The sequence below is a fragment of the Ascidia mentula genome, chromosome 3, assembly GCF_947561715.1.
Source record: "Ascidia mentula chromosome 3, kaAscMent1.1, whole genome shotgun sequence".
In the NCBI taxonomy this organism is placed as follows: domain Eukaryota; kingdom Metazoa; phylum Chordata; class Ascidiacea; order Phlebobranchia; family Ascidiidae; genus Ascidia; species Ascidia mentula.
Window position 1 is genome coordinate 7,019,548 of NC_138568.1, and position 17,189 is coordinate 7,036,736.

Here is a 17,189-nt window from a genome sequence, read left to right on the forward strand (position 1 = left end):
AAACGCAGTAAGACAGTTTTGCAAGCTTGAAATATTTCAGTTTTTATTTCACACAAGACAACATATATAGCAAAACCTGTACAGAACAAGAAAAGTGTACCAAACAGAATTTCACAACGGCAAATCGTACAATATAAGGCAATGTACGTGACAGTTTTCCGAAATATAACGATGACACAATAAAAAGTCAAAAATGGTGTTTTCAAATGCAGACCATGACACGCAAAAATTGTCATTTTGACCATCTAAATAGGCAAAGAAATGTTTGTCGTGTTTCGTAATCAAAAAGGTTTGTATTCCTAAAGGCTTTGAGGATGACATCTCGTTGCGGTATCCTGGACAGATGTCTGTCCTTCAACAGATGCCTGTCCTTCGACAAATGCCTGTCCTTCATCAGATACCTGTTTTTCGACAGATGTCTGTCCTTCAACAGATGCCTGTCCTTCGACAAATGCCTGTCCTTCATCAGATGCCTGTCCTTCAACAGATGCCTGTTCTTCGACAGGTGACTGTACAGATTTCTGTGGTGGAACAGAGGCTTCATTTTGCTCTGTGGGCGAGCAACACTTGGCCCTTAACCACTGGCATACAGATTTGCAAACATCCACAACGAAGTCCCACAACAGTAGGACAACTAGAGACCCCAAGAAGTAAATAATCGTGGATACGAACGCCAACCAAAACGGGGCGTTCTTCGACCAAGTGCCTGGATCGACTCCAGTCTCTATGTCCAGCCAGAGTGAAGCAAAAGCGAAGCTGAAGAGACCACCTGCGCAGCATGAATTACGATAAAAACGTATATTGATAAAAGTAACCTTCGAGAAACATCTAATACTCTATATTAAATCGAAATGTTACTATTTGCACAAATCAGCTCAGGTTTTCAAATGCGGACATTTATATGTAATGGAAAACTATGTTTTTATGGTAAGTCCAAATATACCGGGGACAAGCGTACTTTTGATTATCTTTAAAACAAAAAGACATGATCGTGCAATATGGGCCTTACAAAATGCCTCACCGCTTAACAGGACGAAGAACTTGGATGAAAACTGTACTTCTTTGCATGGCGGAGCGCAAAAACCGAGCACAATGAGCACAAGACTAATGAACCAGCACGTCAACCACCCACAAAATATTACTCCTGAAAAGGCGTGCATCGAATGGCAGTGAGCACCTGAACAGGAAAATCAGTTGAAAAAAAACCGTAGAATTATAAAGTCAAAAACGTAGAAATGTTTTGATAATTTTGGCTTTAACCAGAGGTTTCCAATATATGCATATAGTGCATCGCAATCCATTAGTCCATTGTTTGAATGTTGTTTGGCCGTCGTAAGCTCACTTGCAAGTTTTGAACGAATTTTATATCTATAACAATCTGTGTGACCTTGTAGCTGTTGCATTAATAAAAAATGAACATCGAAAGCGAATTAGTCCTTACAAAAAGTCTGAAGAATTTCTGTGGTATATTTTGTTGGGGATGAGTACATCACTGGTTCATGAAAGTTCCTCTGCATTAGACTATTTTCTTCGCTATGAAAACAACGTTTTAACTTACTTCGTTTATACACAGGAATGTCTTCAATTATTTTCCAGCCAGGCAAACACACAGCTATCCATTGAAATAGTGAACAAATGACAAAGAAGACGAATCCTGTCCGATTCCGAGCTGCTTCACTATCCGATAAAATTTGAAGAATTTTGTCTCCAACTTTAGTTTGTTCGCCATTGGCAAGGTCCACGTATCCTCCTGTCTTTTAGACAAATTTGGTTGTTAGGTACACCCACAATGTTTCAGTACATCCAAACAGGAACATTTTTACCCAAGCAAAAACTCTCAATTACAGCGCTTGCTTAATTACAAGTACACTTTTTTACATTTTTATTAGTTACATTACTTACATTTACCACCTGATACAGCTCCACGCTGGCTCCAGCAATACAACAGCATGACGCAAACATAGCACATGTTAAGCAGAGTGTCATATCAGCGATGTAAAGGTTGTATACAATCGAATATACAATAGTGCAAATGAGGAACAAAAGGCCTGTAAAAAAAGGATCGAGTTAATCGACATTTTTGGATATTTTATGCAGTACATTTATGCGAATAAATAAATCCATGTGTATTCTTGTAGGATTTCTAGGGCGATAAGAGAACGCCAATATAACATATACATATGTACGGAACAACTTTGCATAGAATTTGCAATCATAGTAAAGTATACTGTAACATAATAATTGATAATTAAATTCACAAAAATATAAGTACACAAATTTATATTTTGCAGCAAGTTAATGCAGCGTTGAAGCCACGGCTACTTATTTCTTTACACTTTTGTGCCAAGCAAAGAGGCCATTTTGAAAATAAAAGCCAAAGCTAAAATGCTGTTAATTATTAGTAAACGATTCGAACACTAACTGGGTTCATCATCAGTACTACAATGAGCGCATGCAAGAAAAGCGTCGGGGTAATAAAGGACTGAGCAGAAGGGAAACAGCACTTTACATCCAACACCAGCATAAACCAGCACTGAACGTGGATGACAGTTCCAAACCCCTTTACCTATTCTACATCTAGGTCCGTACTGCAGCCTGACACATTGCTAATGATGACGTCGCTGCTGTGCTTCCATGTTGTTGTCACGTGACATGCCTCTGGCTTGTTGCTCGTTGTTGCTGCTGCTGTTTCCCTTCTGCCTGCTCAGTCCTTTATTACCCCGACGCTTTTCTTGCATGCGCTCATTGTAGTACTGATGATGAACCCAGTTAGTGTTCGAAACGTTTACTAATGATTAACAGCAATTTAGCTTTGGCTTTCATTTTCAAAGTTATCAACTCCAAATATTTTGCACCCAAAGAGGCCATGTTCGGTAAATTTGAGGGGTGGAAACTATTTGTTTCACTTTAAGCCGAAGTGGTTGGAGTTGTTAGAAACTCCCTGTAAAGACCCTCATTCAGGTCACCAACATTTTGTTTACACACTGTGTTCACTTAAACCAACCAGTTGCAATTTTTCCGATGGAATAGAAACGTTTGGAAGAAAGCAATGTCCACATATTGTTTGTGTTGTTGGGTGCCTGTTTAAATAACAGTTTATCATGTGGAGAGATTACTTCCATTGGCTAGAGGCAAACATTATTTGGAATATATACTGATAAATATTATAAAATTCCAATTAATTTTGCGTGAAATGACAGTCAAACTTCATTAACCACGGAGATTAGAATGCTTGATAACGTTGTCCACAGGCATTGAAAAAAATCGTTAAAAAAGCTATTGCTGTGCAATTTAAATATAAGATACCTGTTGCACTACCGCATTGCCATTCGCGTTTGTTGGCGGACTGTGTATTTCAGCGATTGTTGAACAAAACGCCAGAAGTAATCGAGCAACAAGATAAAAAATGCCAACACCCATCGTCATTCGCTTGGCATCTGGTTTTATATCTGTAAAAGATATTGCTTAGGTTAAAAGGTGGTTAAAGCTGTTGACTTTGAATGAATTATATGAGTCTTGCTAGGAAACCTACCATCATTTGGTTCAAAGTTGGTTTCTTGGTAAACTGGTAAATAAGTTGGACAGGCCCCTATACGAGAAAGGGGTCAGGCGTCCGCAAATCACAAGGCTCTGATGTGTGGATGAATGTCAAAATGGGCCCATGAACACTTTTGTTATCATTGAAACTTAGGGATTTCTACCGCAAAGTTTTGCAATCTCACATTATCTCCAAATAAAGTGGCTTTAAACCGGCACATTTTTTTCAAGGCCCCTGAGGTTATTATGAAATAATAGCATGGTAGTGGCTGTAAACACCGTTGTTGAGTCATCGCGCTTCAATTGCAACTGCAACGGATAAACCTTAACAATATACATTTAAAACCCACTCACATTGTCCTGTGGATATGTTGCAGGGTCGGGTGCCGAACACGTTGTAAAACATGCTAACTGGCTCCAAATTACGTCGAATCGGAACGAAGAAAACGGCGATTAAAACTGCTACCTCAGTAACATACAGCACGTACCGAAGCAAATCAAACAAGTCCTCATTTGATAAAATTGTCTTAATCATAAGAACAAGTTGGACAAGCAGAACGGCCCCATATAGACCGGCTGTTACCCAGCCAAAGGTTAACGACGGACCCGGTTGCAATGTGTTTTTGTCAATACCCTTGTATAAATCCGAGGTGAAGGCGGATATGGCGAATATATAGCCGCCACCTGTAAAACCAGAAAGAGCTTAAACATCGTAAAAAGTAAAATACAAACGCTTACGAACTTACAGGTCATTATAAGTGTAAACTTGTAAGACCTTCGGAACAACAAAGATAGCCATTCTTTGCAATTATACAAACCCTTTTCCCTCAAAATGTTTAGTAAGGCAAGAGCAACACTAACACAGGATAAGATGAACGTAGCAATCACTATTCCCGAAAATACCCTCGTGGTTTTGCGTTGACTTGCTAAAAAACAAAAGCTCAGTGAGAAGAGAGTAAAAATAGAAGCTCAGTTATTGCAAAAGAATCCACATTTCCTCTTAGAACGCTTACGTTTCACTTCCACATTATCACATGGCAACTTCAGACGTAGTACTTTCTCGTATTATACGAACCTCGTATTGTCAGAGCTATTCTACAAACCAATTTAAAACTTTCTTAGGCGTCTGTTTAAGTTGGTCTGTCTGTTACTTGAACCTTTCTTCATCGGCATGCACCGATCAGTAGGCAGTGATGTAGCCTACAGCATATCGCGACACAAAACAGAAATAACAAATGTTTCAACAAACGTCATTCAAGCAACTTTGCCAAATACCAACACTCTCAAAAGTCGCCATTTCCTACTTCAATAATTAATTGTTTTTATTGTACCGCGGAATACTGGGGTAGGATATTATTTTGCTGTACGTCGATGCTCTTAACTTAACTGTAAAGGCGAGCAAAATAATGCAGCTATTCTTCTAACTGATTTGATTTTTTAAATCTCGCTCCTCGTCAGGAAATAGTGGCTAATCCAGCTATAGGCTGCAATGCCTGGGCTGCGAACCTAATGAAGCCTCTAACTGTTTACCGTGAGAAATGTGAAAATAAACTCCGACTTACCGACCTCGAATATCCGTGTTTTATTTGTGTTCCACCCAGGCAAGCAACAGGTGATCAAGGAAAAAATTAGGGAAATGACCAACATTACTAAAGTTGCGATTTCCCATTGTTGCTCCCAGGATTCCACGTATTCAGGAATTATGTCTTTTTGATCTGTGTTATCGAACCTCTGCCAGATATGAATTTTGTATTAAATAGATTCGACAGATTACCACTACTGATTTGCTTTGGGTGCAAAAAAAATCTTGGCGCATTGAAAAATGCTTTTGTTGGAAAACCAAATTACTTCAACTTTCAAGTAATTTTGAATTTGGCTGCACAGGAAATTCAAGTTCATGAAAATTGAAATATTGGAAAAACATTAATTATAATTGGCCAGAGGCTTATTACCACAAAAATACAAATATACAACACAGTCATTTAATATTGCGAATGTAAGACAATGACAAACCGATGTCCAGATTGTACAATAGGATTAAAGGGCAGACCCAACAATAATTGTTACGTTTTTATTGTGCCAGAAGAACAGACTATTAAATTGTAATATAGGTTTGGGCGATACAGCGGCGTTAAACCCCTTGAAGGTGTATTTATCACAAATCATATGACACTGTCATAGCTTTCAACAGAAAAAAATATGACCCATGCTTACTGCTTGCGAAAACGCGCAAATACTAACAACACAGCGTTGTAAGTAATGTAATACGAACGTATAGGACGCAATATTTACAACAACAAACTCTGAGGTACAAATGTTTGAATAATTTTTAAAGCAACCATTACGTCAATAACACAGAACGACTTACCGATGCCCACGTGCAGACCACAGCAAAGCAAGAAAGTAGACCTGATACGAATGACATTCCCATGGCAAGGGTGACGTCACCGATGTGAAAGTCGTGGAAGCAGCAGTAAAAGAAAACGCCGCAAACCATTCCAAGGCCTGGAATAAATACAAGTTTAGCTGCTAATTGGTTTGAAGTTCGTGGATAGCTTTTGGAATGTCGCATTCGAGGACTGCTTTAATCATTACTAATGATTTTTTTCTATTTTCTGTTTGACTTCGTATGAATCTCGTCGAACAATGAGATCAATGGAAAACAACGTCTTTATTCATTAACTTTGGTCAGCGGTTGCGCATGCTCGGAGCTGAAACATATTTTTGAAATAGCTGATGTTACTTTGAGGTGCCGATTGTGACTTTTGGGGTCATTTAACTTTTTGAAAAATATACAGGTGCGTTCAAGCGCCAGTCAGAGCAAGCAAACAATGCACACCAGCAACCAGTTTCGTCAGGAGTCCAAGTTTCCAACAACGGCACGAACGAAAAATCCATGAGATCGACAGAAGCACAATGTATGATATTCCAACTATTGAAAACGCTATTTGATCTTCAATGCGGATGTCTGAAAATAAAATGGGTTGTGAGGATTTTGATAATGTTTGTCGAAATTAAACGTTGCCAAATATTGGTATGCGAATAAAACAGGTAATGTCAATTTATTATTGTATTTCTTTATCCCAGCACGTGGAAATAAAAACATTCAACAGATATACAGAACCGTATACAGATTACCTTTCAATGAAACACGACTTACATGGATCTTTTCCCGCTGCGCTGTGTTTGAAAATGCCAAACACCATGTAGAACATACTTAGTGGTTCAGTGCCCTTCCATGACGGAACGAGAAATGCAGAAAGTGCGAAAATATACCCTAAAACGCTAAAAACGGTATCCAAAATACCGAAGCGCTCAGCCAAATTACGGCTATTCCGTCCGTTTGCAGTTCTATTTCCGTTTTCATTTCCGTTTGCTTCAAGGCCTTGATCTCCAGCCATATTCCTGCTAAGAGATTCAAACTCTTTGCAAAACTGTACGCCCCAATAGGTTTAAACTGAGTGTCCTGCTTGTTTAAGCTGTATTGCAGTAACATGTTTAAACTGTGTGTTCTTTGCTCGGTTAGGCCTCGTACGTATTTTTTTTGGGCCTTTTTATTACAGAACCTTGTCAAGCTCTTGTCACAGTAATAACAGATCCTCACTACCCTGGCAGTACCCAGTCCAAATTCAATGTTATTTAAATATAAAGGTACATTAATATTAACTTCTCCCTACAAAAAACTTGTTGCGCACCCAGACCCTTTCGCCTTGATGTTTGTGGGAAATTACCCCGATAGAAAGGTGGTATTGCAACACATCAGTGATGCAACCAAGCGTTCATGCGTAACTCGTCTGAAAAGCTGCACTCGTACCTCCACTACCGAAATTGTACGGGTACGTATTATGACACGAACCACATTGTTAGCAATGTTTTCCAGTAATTTTTTTGATTTGGCGTTCAACCGTGCTGCTGGGGCTTGACACAATGGTATGTGTACGTGGACCTGTTTGTCAACACCGCTTTTTTTGTCAACACCGTTCGTTTCTTTGGTGACAGATGTAGCTTTACAAAAATACTAAATGGAAACACCAATTTTACAATCGTTGGCCTTGCAGATGGCAATTTCACCATTATAAACACTGATGATATCGTTGTCATAAAACAGATTTTAATGAGAATATATAAACACTTTCACTAGAATTTATCCCATACAAATTTGCCACACATACGTCAAGCGTTTTTAGGCTCCCTCGATAGGCTGCATTCGCAAGGGAGACAAGCAAAGTTTGGGTAAAAGCAAGCGTTATTATTTCATGTCAACTGCGGTCGTCATTACAGAAATATATGTAACAAAATATATGATATCGAGCATATAAACGAACCGTGTAAACCAAGTCACTGCTCAACTTAAAACTGTAACGCATACAACCACAACAAATCTAGTTATAACAACATTAGTAAACACATTTGATCTGTTGACTTGCACGCCAGAAGCTAACGCAATACGGAACTACCATGGCTCAAGGTAACCAATACCGACTGAATTTCACTCGAAGCGTAGGTTGTACCTGGGTAGAAGTGAAATGCTGACGTCTCTTCTTCATTGGCGCGTGAAGCTGAACTATAGGTCCTGGTTTCGGGCGCTGGAAGCATGCGTGTTTGCTTGTGAGGTCAGACCCACAATATCAGTGACTCGAATTGGCTGTTTGATGCCCTTTGCTATTCTAATAATGTTGCTTAAACATCATTAGGGTTATGCAAACTTGGAAGATGTTTGATGTTTAGGACATAAATGCACATGTCGACTGTTCCGCTTGTTTTCCAATAACCGTTGATGGCAGGTTGTGACTCATATAGGGACCAAATATTCTTGAAATTAAAAAAAGAACTATTGCAACTGATGGATGGGACAGCAATGATTTGTGAAGCCTCCTGGTGGCTGCTTATCCAATTATTGACATGGGACTTATATAAAACCATAATATACAGGATCAAGCAATTTCTCTGCAAAATCCAATTGCATTTCATGATATAATGTCCTACCCCGGGGAGGATCAAATACCCTAGGGGACAAAACATATCCTGTCCTGCGACCAATTTTGACCAGAATGCGTACATGAGGGATGGATTTTTCAAAACAACACAAATGATTGCGCCTTTGAACGATTCACTTTTGTAAATGCAGCATGAATTTGAGTTCCGTTTTTAATTAAATTTTATACAATATCCGGCAAGTACGCTGGTAAAAATGTGGGTAGTGGCTACCCAAACGTTTGGGTTGTAATGTGCAGAAACCCCTAAAAATTCATTGGGCTGTGACTACCTATTTTGTTGGGTGGATTATCGTTTCACCTAAATTGGGTACAAAACTACTTCACCAATTTAGTTGGGCTCCCATGTGCAGAAACCTGTCATTTATTGGGGACCTAATTTTTGGCAATAACGTTTTTACCTAATCACATGAGGCGCTGTGCAGTAGTACAAAATAATGTTGTATTTGGAATGGGAAACAACAGCCACAAAACACTGAAGTACAGCAAAACAAACTACAGTGTGAAATATGCGCTGTAGGAAAGAAATTAGAAAAGAATCCTTTACAACTTCAGCATGATTCTGACACCGTTATAGTATTATAAAGCTAAACACAGAAGTATTACCATACTTTCTCAAGGCAGGATCAACCCACTGAGCAGGCCCTTTATATTTGGCGATCTCAGCTCTCGCATTTTGATCATAAGGTTTACAGGCTTCGCACCCAAGCTGGATCAGCCACTGTTCTCGACAGAACGGAGCGAGATCTGAAAAATCAAGCTCCCAGTGTGGTTTGAACTCAGGACACTGGGCTAACTACAACTGGCCCAACGCTCTACCAACTGAGCCACGAGGCTCAGTGGTTTTCACGGTACAACGCTCTACCAACTTATTGTGGCCAAGGTACACTGATGGTGCGCAAGCGCACAACTTGCCAGGCGACCTTCACATACGTAGGGGCTCCATACCGTAATCAGACAACGCTTCGTGGTTTTAACAGCAGCAGCACTGTGTTTGTATAATATTAACTAATAACAACTGTCTAACCTGAACCAAACACTTAAAATGAGAATAATTTTGGAATTAACAAAACAAAACTTAATACATCGAAACGTGCCTGCACACGCCGCACCATCTCTGTCTAACGGCAAAGTTTGACTTTTCTCTACAGTTTTCTCTCCCCGTTGCCCGATACAATGCGTCATTATGAAGTTTGAATATTCAACAAATGAACGGCGAGTATATCCAAGCCGGCGGAACAAAACCTGATAACAATATATGGGCATCGTACTCGCAATGTGACATTATATCAACATATACAATGTCTTTATCAGAGGTCGGCAACATTTAAAACGCAGTGTGCTAATGTACAAACTATGCCATTATAATGGTAATGTCTTTGCATATACCAACCATTTGGTGTGTAAAACAATGTAGAAGGTTTGGGAAAAACTTTGTATTAGTTTTATATACGATAAAAGCGATTTTGACGTGACATGAATATTCACCTCACGTTTTTGTATCAACCTGAACAACGGCAATTTGTCAAATAACGTTTCTCACCTCATTCCTATCCTTTTCTCAACCATGTAAACTGAAGCGAAAACACTGGTGTTTATAATAAGGTCTACAAAGTATCTGAGTAATAACATCACTTACAAGGTCCTTTCATTGGGATTGGTGCAACACGTGCTTGTCTGTTAGAAAAAAACAAACATGTTTTCTAACCTTAAAAATATGCATAGAGTAAGCTGTGTTATAATTTAGGAATGTCTACAATTTCTTGGCATTACTTTAAAGACAAAAAATATCAAATTTCATATCGCAACAACGATGTGACTCCTCCCAAGCACAAAGAAAACCTATTTTGCGTTGTGCTTGTTCAAGAAAAATCGTCACAACCCAGCATTGTACAAGATATCACATATGTTTTATACGTGCCACGCTCACCCGAATGACTCCATCAGATCGGCACGTTGAGAATAGTTTTCCGTTTCCGAATCTTCCTTTCACTGCATTTCATTTCCAAACCCAATTTTCAAATACTGGCTCCAAGGTATCCAAGTCTTCATATATATACAGTTAATGTGTGGGATAACCTCGCGGGTCTTACGATATGTACGTGGATTTGTAACATGTGCAGGAGTTCCACAACACTTGTGTTGTTTGACGTCATGTTATGGAGATTGGTGATCACAGCACCACCACATCGGCAAAGATGCTTTTTTTGTTATTTATCACACGATTCGATTCGTTGACCAACAGACGGAGTGCAGGGAGAATTGGATTTTACGAGATCCCGAATGGTTTGGTACGGAAGCCAAACTTTTCATACCGATATGATATGGTTGCATTATTCATCCTTCTTTCCTTCAGCAATAAACCCACCATACACTTGTCTTGTCATAAACTTTGTCGTAACGGATAGTTTGTGACAATTCGTCTGAAACAGACCATTATGTATTTTGATAATGGTTATCGTATTGCTTGCCACCCACAACGATTCGACACAATGGAGTCGTAACAAGTTACGTCGGTATCCAAACATTCTCATTTCCCACATACACAGTGTCCCCACAGCCTGAAAGTCTGAAAGGAGTTTTGGGCGACATAAAACCGTATCTGGCAACCTATATTATTGAAGATGATTCTAAACCTTAGATTATAATATTCTGATGTAACTAATGGATTTCAAAATTTTAACACGAGACAGATAAAGCTATAGATGATTTCCTATGATAAGTTTGTTAATTAAACCACGCACATACTGTATGTATTAACTGTATTGAATAAAAGTTACGCAAAAGAACACTGCACACAAGCAATCACACTAGAGTCACTCGATAAATAAGTAATGTCTTAAAGTATTGTGGAATGCAGCAAGTAACAGGTACTATCGCTGACATTGTTCAAAATTACTACTTCTTACGATAGCGGTAATTAGGTGTGCAGAAAAAAATCGACCGATCATTATATAATGAACTTTCGGATGATACTTAAGCCGTCGCATGCAGGTTATGCCCTGCGGCTGAATAAAGTTTTTGGTTTGTTTTAATCACGTGTTTTGGTCAGTATTGCACCGGCGGTATGGCGTACACAGCAACCTACAAGCTGTGTGGTTTTCTGTTAATTTTCACTTTGTTTACGTCGGCATATTATTCTGTCACCGTGCGTTACCGTGTCATGGATTGGATGCTAGAGAGGAATAATTCAAATACTTCAAGCAGTTTCATGGTGAGTGGATCCTATGTAGTTTGATTAAAAAACAATATTAAAAACAACTTTTATTTTTAATTTTATGTTAAATTGCCGATTGAAGCGTTATAGTCATTGATACATTTGGTCGTGTTTTCATTCCCGAATAAAAATTTATCTTGCTTTTTAGTTAAGACTTTTTAGGTTTATTTCCATGTTGGGACTAGAATCATTCTGTGTTCTGTCACAATGTTTAATTTTCAAACTTCCAACCATGGTCATGAGGATCAATTGACATCATTGATATATTTGTTGTTAGGAACACAGTTTAGTAATCTGGTGAAAGAAACCCGTGGGACTATTGGCTGCGTTTTTTAATGTAATCAATTTCAAAGGATGCTGCGAGAAAATGCAATTCATGGATTATAAATTTTCACGGTTGTTTTGCTGATGTGAAATGATCGCAAAAGTTTTGCTTTCATATTACTGTGCGGTTAAAAACGCGGCTTGGCCTTCGTATCAAGGTTACATCAAGAATTGTCTGCGTTGTAGCCTCTGAGCAAACGAATCGCCACTGACGTGTGAGTTGTGGCGTGTCCAGCATTGGGTATTTCTGCCAGTTCACCACAAAGTGAAATGGTCTCTGTCTGGCTAATTAGCCGACAAGACCGTCGTCAGTTACAAACTGCTCTTATGAGGCCTGGTAGTTCGAAACAGCATGCACAGTTATCTGTGGCTCACTATTGTGAATCCGTGTTTAAAAACAACACCTTTTAAGAACAAAGAATAGCGGTGCAAGTGTGCGAAAAAGAGAGGAGTTTTATTTGAAATAAAAAAAAAATGATTGCATTTCCCTGTTGAACAGTAGCAAAATTTTGAAACAAAAAATTAGTTTTGCCAAACCTGTTTATCCATTGCCTAAAACTTTGTCCAATTACAATTGGAATTTGGAATAGTTACTTTTTTCATTTCTACGAAAGTTAGAACAATTGGAATTTTGAAGAAAATTCCAAATTTAACATCTCCTGCATTTGCAGGAAACAAACGAAATTTTAACATATTCGACGAATCAAAGTAACCCGGTGAGTTTAGCTAAGTCGTGCCCCCTACAACTATGTGCATAATTACACTCAACCTCCTTTTTATCTATTTAGTTATTTATTGTTATGTGGTACCCACCGTTTGGAAAGAAACAAGAGGATGGAATCTTGAAGAACTGCGGTGATTGCATCGTCACACAAAATCGATCCAAAGTAAATTTACAATTTTAAGGTTATATCATTGATAATAATTTGTCAAATGAGTGTGCTAAGCTCAACTTGACCCTTTGGCATGATTAAATTAATTCACCTAAATTCTCATTTTTTCTTGCCATTTACGAAATTTTTATGTGAAACACTGACACTTGCTGATTCTTTTCTTTTGCTCCATGTGATGATACCTGTCAGTGTTTCACATAAAAACAACCGGTTGCGAATTGAATGTGACTTAGGTGCGGAAACACAGTAAATTTTATTCTATTGCTACAATAACGACGAAGCACATTTTTTATTGCAGTTTTACGTTTGTCGTTACAGTTGGATGGAGATGGTGTTAAAATGGTTGTAATGCACTTTGCCGAATATAATTCCAACGATCTGCCACAGACAAGGTGATATAATTATGGCGCTGTTGGGTTTTTGAGGTTTTATGTCATAAATATATTAAAAAAGTGTTTTGTAATGTAAAAAAAAACATTTAGGTGTAAGCAAGTTATGTAATGGTATCAAATTAATCAAGCGACTCTGGTAGGTTGTCGATCGAGCAAAGTAAAAGTAACGAAATTTAATTTTCTATAAACAAACCAACAACCTACTGTCTGCGGGGATAGCTATTTTTAAACTTGGCAAAACCTATGTACACATTTCACATTACTTACTTTCCTAATTTAAGTACATTAATAATATTAATTAATTTTTGATGGTTTTATTGCGGATACACGCGATCGATAAATTTCCATTAACTCTTCGAAACTCTTTTCACTTTTAAATGGTTCACAAATGTTTACTTTTAAACTTGCAAAATTGCCCATTGTTTCCGGTTGTATGATGTGTGGTAAACAGAAAAGTTTTATTTCAGAGAGAAAAACCATTTGTACGCTTGGTGGACTATGGAAAGCTCACTGACTCTGCACAATCGAAAATATTTTGAATCCGAACATGTGGATGGAATATTTAATATTTCTTTAACGTACAGGTAAGCGTTTTACTGCTGGGACAATGTTTCTCGCCAAAGAAATTTTTTTTAACAGATCGCAATTCACATCTTATTGTATTTCAATTTTAACAAGCAATGAAATTCCTGTTGCTGCCAGGCGTATTGCAATTAAAAATGTACTGATCTTCTGGCATAAACGTATTGTATTCTTACGACGTTTCGTCTGCCATGCGGCGAGACTTCATCAGGTATAACGCAACAATTGAATCACACTGAAACACGCAGGGGAACAAAAGAAAAAAGGGGAACGTTGACACCGCTTGTCAACTCACGTGCTAGAGGAAGAGGCAGCAAACATTGCAGAAGACACAACAATTACAACAAATTCTTGTAAACTGCTGGAAAGATTGGAAAACGTGAGTTGACAAGCAGTGTCAACGTTCCCCTTTATTCTTTTGTGCCCCTCCGTGTTTCAGTGTAATTCACTTGTTGCGTTATACCTGATGAAGTCCCGCCGCATGGCAGACGAAACGTCGTAAGAATACCGTACGTTTATGCCAGAAGATTAGTACATTTTCAATTTTACCAAGCTAGCTGGCTAGAAATTTCAGAAACACTTATTTCTTCACCTTATATATTGTTTCTCAATCAAATTTTGTTCGGTTTGTGTCACGTGACTCCTTTCAGGAGGGATTCGGACATCTTTCAGCCATACAGCAGTGTATCACTTGTCTACCGAAAAATAAACCGTAATAAACCACCTATAAGTGACGAAGAATTGGACGCACTCATCAAGGAGAAAACAAACCTCGCTTTATGGGTTGTTTCAAACTGCCACGTAAACCAAGGGGCGGTCGATCGAATGACATACGCGACAAGAATGATGACGGCCGGCTTCAATCTCACATTCGGTGGAAAATGCAGTGGCAGCGAAGTTCGACAGGAGTTCAACAACACCAAGTTTAAGTTCTACTTGGCGTTTGAGAACAGCTGGGGGTGTAAGGATTACATCACTGAAAAATTTTGGATTAACTCCCTAGCAGCCAGGACTGTACCTGTTGTGCTCGGTGCTCCAAAAGCTGACTACAAAGCTGTGGCTCCTCCTAACTCCTTCATCTACGCTCAGGACTTCCCAACACCTGAAGATCTTGTAAAATATTTGGAATACTTGAATAGAAACAACAAGGAATATAAAAAGTATCTCAAGTGGATGACTCTGGACATATCGGAAATGTCAGGTTTAAAACAAGAAACTGGGTTCTGCAAATTATGTTCGTATGTAAAGAACCTCAAAAAAAATGACGACGGTACGTTGTTGCCAGTCTCCACATCTTTGTCTCGCCATAACTTTTCTGTTCAATCTTGGTTTTTAGGAAAAGAAAATAAAGCATGTCTTTCTTGACCACTGTATGATATATCACCAGTAAAAAAAATAATTTAGTTCTTCGCCTAATTCGTCATACTGCATAACTTTTATTTCAAAAGATAAGCAATGTGACTTGTCATGTGATATGCAATGTTTCAACATATTAATTAAATAATTTGCTGTTTTTTTACTAAATTGCAACCTTTTCCATGTTAACACAGCTCAGAATATACGGCGAGATTCAAGAGCATGGTTTGGTGTTTTATCTGTCTTCGAATTTTATTGACCACTTTTACAACAACAAAATATAATATAACGTCAGACACCCACAATGTTTTATACAAACATGTTTTTATCGGCTGATCTGATCTTACACGATAACCTAAAAAGCGTTCATGTCAGACACTGGAAGATCGATTGTGATTAGCAAAAATTATTTGAACCTGGAATTCTTGTTTCGGGGTTTTGTCTAAAATCTTTATTTGCTTTAGTCATACTAGAACACAGACCCAATATAATTTGTGTGAGGATTATTTCATTCGCTTAACATACGAACGAAAATTTTGTTCCAGGAATATTTTAATCTTCTTGAAATGATTTTCATTAAGAAAGCAACAAATTTCAATAAAATATGAACGCATGTTGATAAGCAAAACTATGTCATGTTTTTCTCTTTATCGACATCCAGTGGTCAATTTGTGCTCGGAACACAATGTTTTTTTCCGGTAATAATTGTGATTTCAGGAACACAATTCAAAAACAAAAATGTGTTCGGTGTTCGTCACTGATTACTTTATTACGTCATCGTTATATTATAACAGAAAACACAGGTGGGCATTTCCCGCCAGCGAAACTTATTTCAATACCATTGGTTTAAATTATTGGTTAATAGCGCAACAGTTTGATTTACTGATACTGCAGTTAATTGTAAATGTGGTTTCATGACAAATTCACTACCATTTTATTGGCATTTTTTAACCACCGCTTGTTAAATTTTTGGTGCTATACCTGAAACGCAGTAAGACAGTTTTGCAAGCTTGAAATATTTCAGTTTTTATTTCACACAAGACAACATATATAGCAAAACCTGTACAGAACAAGAAAAGTGTACCAAACAGAATTTCACAACGGCAAATCGTAGAATATAAGGCAGTTTACGAGACAGTTTTCCGAAATATACCGATGACACAACAAAAAATCGAAAATGGTGTTTTCAAATGCAGACCATGACACGCAAAAATTGTCATCTTGACCAACTAAATAGGCAAAGAAATGTTTGTTGTTTTTCGTAATCAAAAATGTTTGTATTCCTAAAGGCTTTGACGTTGACATCTCGTTGCGATATCCTGGACAGATGCCTGTCCTTCAACAGATGCCTGTCCTTCAACAAATGCGACAAATGCCTGTCGTTCATCAGATGCCTGTTCTTCGACAGGTGCCTAAAACCTGGGACATTTCCGGTACATGCGTGGACAAAACCATCTGAGCGGCCGTCCAAAAGTCCCGTTTATATTCCAACCGTTGCGGCAGGGACCTGGCCATGAATATAAAACCTCATTTTTAATAGTCTCCTCCGTGGGATAAGCCTTGTCGCCAAGAGCTATTAAAGCATACACAAAGTCCTTTATGCTTTCCTGTGGCAACTGCCGCCGGCCAAACAACATTGCGCGTGTTTCATGGAGTCGCGAGTGGTCAAAAGTTGAAAAACATTATTGTCGTTTCCCTGAACTAGCCAGCGGAGGTCATCATCAATTGATGTAAAAAGAAATGACGCTTCACTTCCTCACTAGCTTTCACGCTCTCACAGTAAGATTCAAACAAGGGAACAAACTGGCCAACACTTACACCAATCATCACTGCTCACGTTTGCCACGCAAGCGTGACTGCTCGGGCGTATAAAAACGAGTAAAATAGAAATAAT

General features: G+C 38.4%; 2 protein-coding genes across 2 annotated transcripts; one reads left to right on the top strand and one right to left on the bottom strand.

Moving 5' to 3' along the window:
* Positions 1 to 26: 26 nt before the first annotated feature.
* LOC145894956 (uncharacterized) lies at positions 27 to 8,007 on the bottom strand. Its single transcript, XM_082983681.1, has 12 exons — positions 6,698 to 8,007; positions 6,377 to 6,505; positions 5,906 to 6,042; positions 5,100 to 5,268; positions 4,284 to 4,463; positions 3,892 to 4,221; positions 3,307 to 3,449; positions 3,005 to 3,080; positions 1,903 to 2,048; positions 1,559 to 1,754; positions 1,022 to 1,177; positions 27 to 769 (listed from the first exon to the last, which is right to left on the bottom strand). The coding sequence occupies exons 1-12, from the start codon at positions 6,936 to 6,938 to the stop codon at positions 300 to 302; spliced, it is 2,373 nt and encodes a 790-aa protein (XP_082839807.1). The 5' UTR covers positions 6,939 to 8,007; the 3' UTR covers positions 27 to 299.
* A 3,687-nt stretch (positions 8,008 to 11,694) lies between these two features.
* On the top strand, positions 11,695 to 16,754 carry LOC145895473 (4-galactosyl-N-acetylglucosaminide 3-alpha-L-fucosyltransferase FUT5-like). The gene is made up of 7 exons (XM_082984280.1): positions 11,695 to 11,745; positions 12,744 to 12,788; positions 12,861 to 12,959; positions 13,284 to 13,357; positions 13,825 to 13,941; positions 14,590 to 15,140; positions 16,585 to 16,754. Exons 1-7 carry the CDS (start codon positions 11,695 to 11,697, stop codon positions 16,752 to 16,754), a joined length of 1,107 nt encoding a protein of 368 aa, XP_082840406.1.
* The last annotated feature ends 435 nt before the right edge of the window (positions 16,755 to 17,189 follow it).

Coding starts and splice junctions, on each gene's coding strand:
- LOC145895473 (XM_082984280.1), top strand. CDS start 11,695: ATGGATTGGATGCTAGAGAGGAATAATTCAAATACTTCAAGCAGTTTC. Junction 12,789..12,860: donor CGACGAATCAAAGTAACCCG/GTGAGTTTAGCT, acceptor TTATCTATTTAG/TTATTTATTGTTATGTGGTA. Junction 13,358..13,824: donor AACGATCTGCCACAGACAAG/GTGATATAATTA, acceptor GTTTTATTTCAG/AGAGAAAAACCATTTGTACG.
- LOC145894956 (XM_082983681.1), bottom strand. CDS start 6,938: ATGGCTGGAGATCAAGGCCTTGAAGCAAACGGAAATGAAAACGGAAAT. Junction 6,043..6,376: donor CCTGACGAAACTGGTTGCTG/GTGTGCATTGTT, acceptor TATTTATTCCAG/GCCTTGGAATGGTTTGCGGC. Junction 770..1,021: donor GTTCTTCGTCCTGTTAAGCG/GTGAGGCATTTT, acceptor CATGCTGCGCAG/GTGGTCTCTTCAGCTTCGCT.